The following is a 1,840-nucleotide window of genomic DNA, read 5'->3' as shown; positions in this document are numbered from 1 at the left end:
AAAAAACAATAATCAAGAGCCAGACATGGTGGTGCATGCTTGTAGTCCCAGTACTATGGAGGCTGAGGCAGGAGGCTCACCTTGAGTTCAAGGCCAGCCTGGGCTACATAGCAAACGCTGACTTTGTAAAGCAAAAAATAAGTAAATAAGTATTGCTCTTTGTATCAGTCTCTTTTAGATGTATCATACCACTGTAAATTAAAATACACAGTTCAGATGCATTACAGAGTGAATCATGTTTGCTCAAAATTTAAATACTGAAGCCCTCACCTCCAACTTGACTGTATTTGGGGGTAGGAATTAGGATACAACCAAGGTCTTCCTTTTTTTTGGCTTTTTGAGACAGGGTCTCGTTATGCAGTTCAGGCTGGCCTTGAGCTCACTTTGTAGCCCAGGCTGGCCTCGAACTCACAATGATCTTCCTGCCTCAGCCTCCTGAGTGCTGGGATTACAAGCATGTGTCATCACTCCCAGCATTATTATTTATTCATGCATTTATTAATTCATTTATTGTGGTACTATGGATTAAACCCAGGACCTTCATATTGAGCTACATCCCTAGGCCTTTTTTATTTTTTATTTTGAGACAGTGTCTTGCTAAATTGAAGGACTGGGCTGAATTTACAATATTCCTGCCTCAGCCCCCAAGAGTGCTGGGGGTTTTGTGGTTTTTTTTTTTTTTTTTTTTTTTTTTGTCTATTTGAGACAGGGTGTCCCTGTGCAATTCAGGCTGGCCTTGAGCTCACTTTGTAGCCCAGACTGGCCTCGAACACTCAACAGTCCTCCTCCCTCAGCCTCCCGAGTGCTGGGATTACAGGCATGCGCCACCATGCCCGACAAGTGCTGGGATTATAAGTACTATGCCACCATACCCAACCAGTAGAACTCTCTTTTTAAAGCACTGAATAAATACACAGTAGCTCATGGGGTACATTAGGAGGGGAAAATATATATGAGTGTCTTAGTTACTCTCTCTTTGTTGGGAAAATATCCAACACTCACAACGCAAGGAAAGAAAGGTTTATTCACAGTTTGTGGAAGTTTCAGTCCATAATCAGGTGGCTCCAAGGCAGGGTGGCATGGCCAAGAGGTATGGCAGAGGAGAAACAGTCCATGGCATAATATTCCCAGCCCTGTAATATATTATTAAGAAAATATATATATAATATATATATATTATTAAGCTTAAAAAGCAGGTATGAAAATATACGCAATATAATACCAACCACGTAAGAGCGAAGATAGAAAGACAGAGATATACTGGGATAGAGAAGAGAGAAAAGAGGAAGAAGAGGAAGAAGTAGGCAAAGGCAGAGGAGGAGAAAGGAGAGGAGGAAGACAACCTATAGGGACATACTCCAAACATTTAACAGTGGTTATCTCTGTGATAAAGAATTAGGGTACTTTTAAATTTTCTTCTCCATCCTTTTCAATGTCTCAGATTCTCCTGAATAAGATTGCATTATTTTTAAAACTAAAAAACAAACTTAAAAAGTAGTTTCATCAAAGTCAAGTGAATTTGTTTAATGAACAAAACCCCCTAGTATACACTAAGATATTATTTAAAATGAAAACAGATATCCTACCAAGACAGAAGCCCGAGAGAGGAACACCAGGAGCAATAAAATAACAAAGTACCAAAGCAGGAAGCTGCCTACCGCCCCACAAGAGTCATCCTTCTGGCATTCGTAATCTTGAACTGGGTTATAATGACTTAGAGGTAGCGGGGGAGGATCCCTCTCCCAAAATAAGGACAAAAGGTTTCCCATGATGACTTCTTGTTTAGAAACAAAAACATACTCAGAGGTGAATGGGAGCTACTTCACTCCATAACATACGA

At 40.3% G+C, this 1,840-nt stretch overlaps 1 protein-coding gene across 3 annotated transcripts in view; it reads right to left on the bottom strand.

Annotated features, from left to right (window-relative positions):
- Ssmem1 (serine-rich single-pass membrane protein 1) overlaps nucleotides 1–1,840 on the bottom strand; it is a 10,519-nt gene extending 8,679 nt beyond the window's left edge. For 2 of the 3 annotated variants that reach the window (XM_005402430.2, XM_005402431.2), the window contains exon 1: nucleotides 1,587–1,840. In XM_005402430.2, the coding sequence (XP_005402487.1) occupies nucleotides 1,587–1,769 (183 nt within the window). In that variant the 5' untranslated portion in view covers nucleotides 1,770–1,840. The remainder of the gene's footprint in view (nucleotides 1–1,586) is intronic. The other variant, XM_005402432.2, reaches the window with a different exon arrangement.

The sequence above is a fragment of the Chinchilla lanigera genome, unplaced genomic scaffold, assembly GCF_000276665.1.
Source record: "Chinchilla lanigera isolate Chin_1 unplaced genomic scaffold, ChiLan1.0 scaffold00078, whole genome shotgun sequence".
Lineage (NCBI taxonomy): Eukaryota > Metazoa > Chordata > Mammalia > Rodentia > Chinchillidae > Chinchilla > Chinchilla lanigera.
The sequence above is the reverse complement of the archived record's forward strand: the minus strand, read 5'-3'. Positions and strand labels throughout refer to the sequence as shown.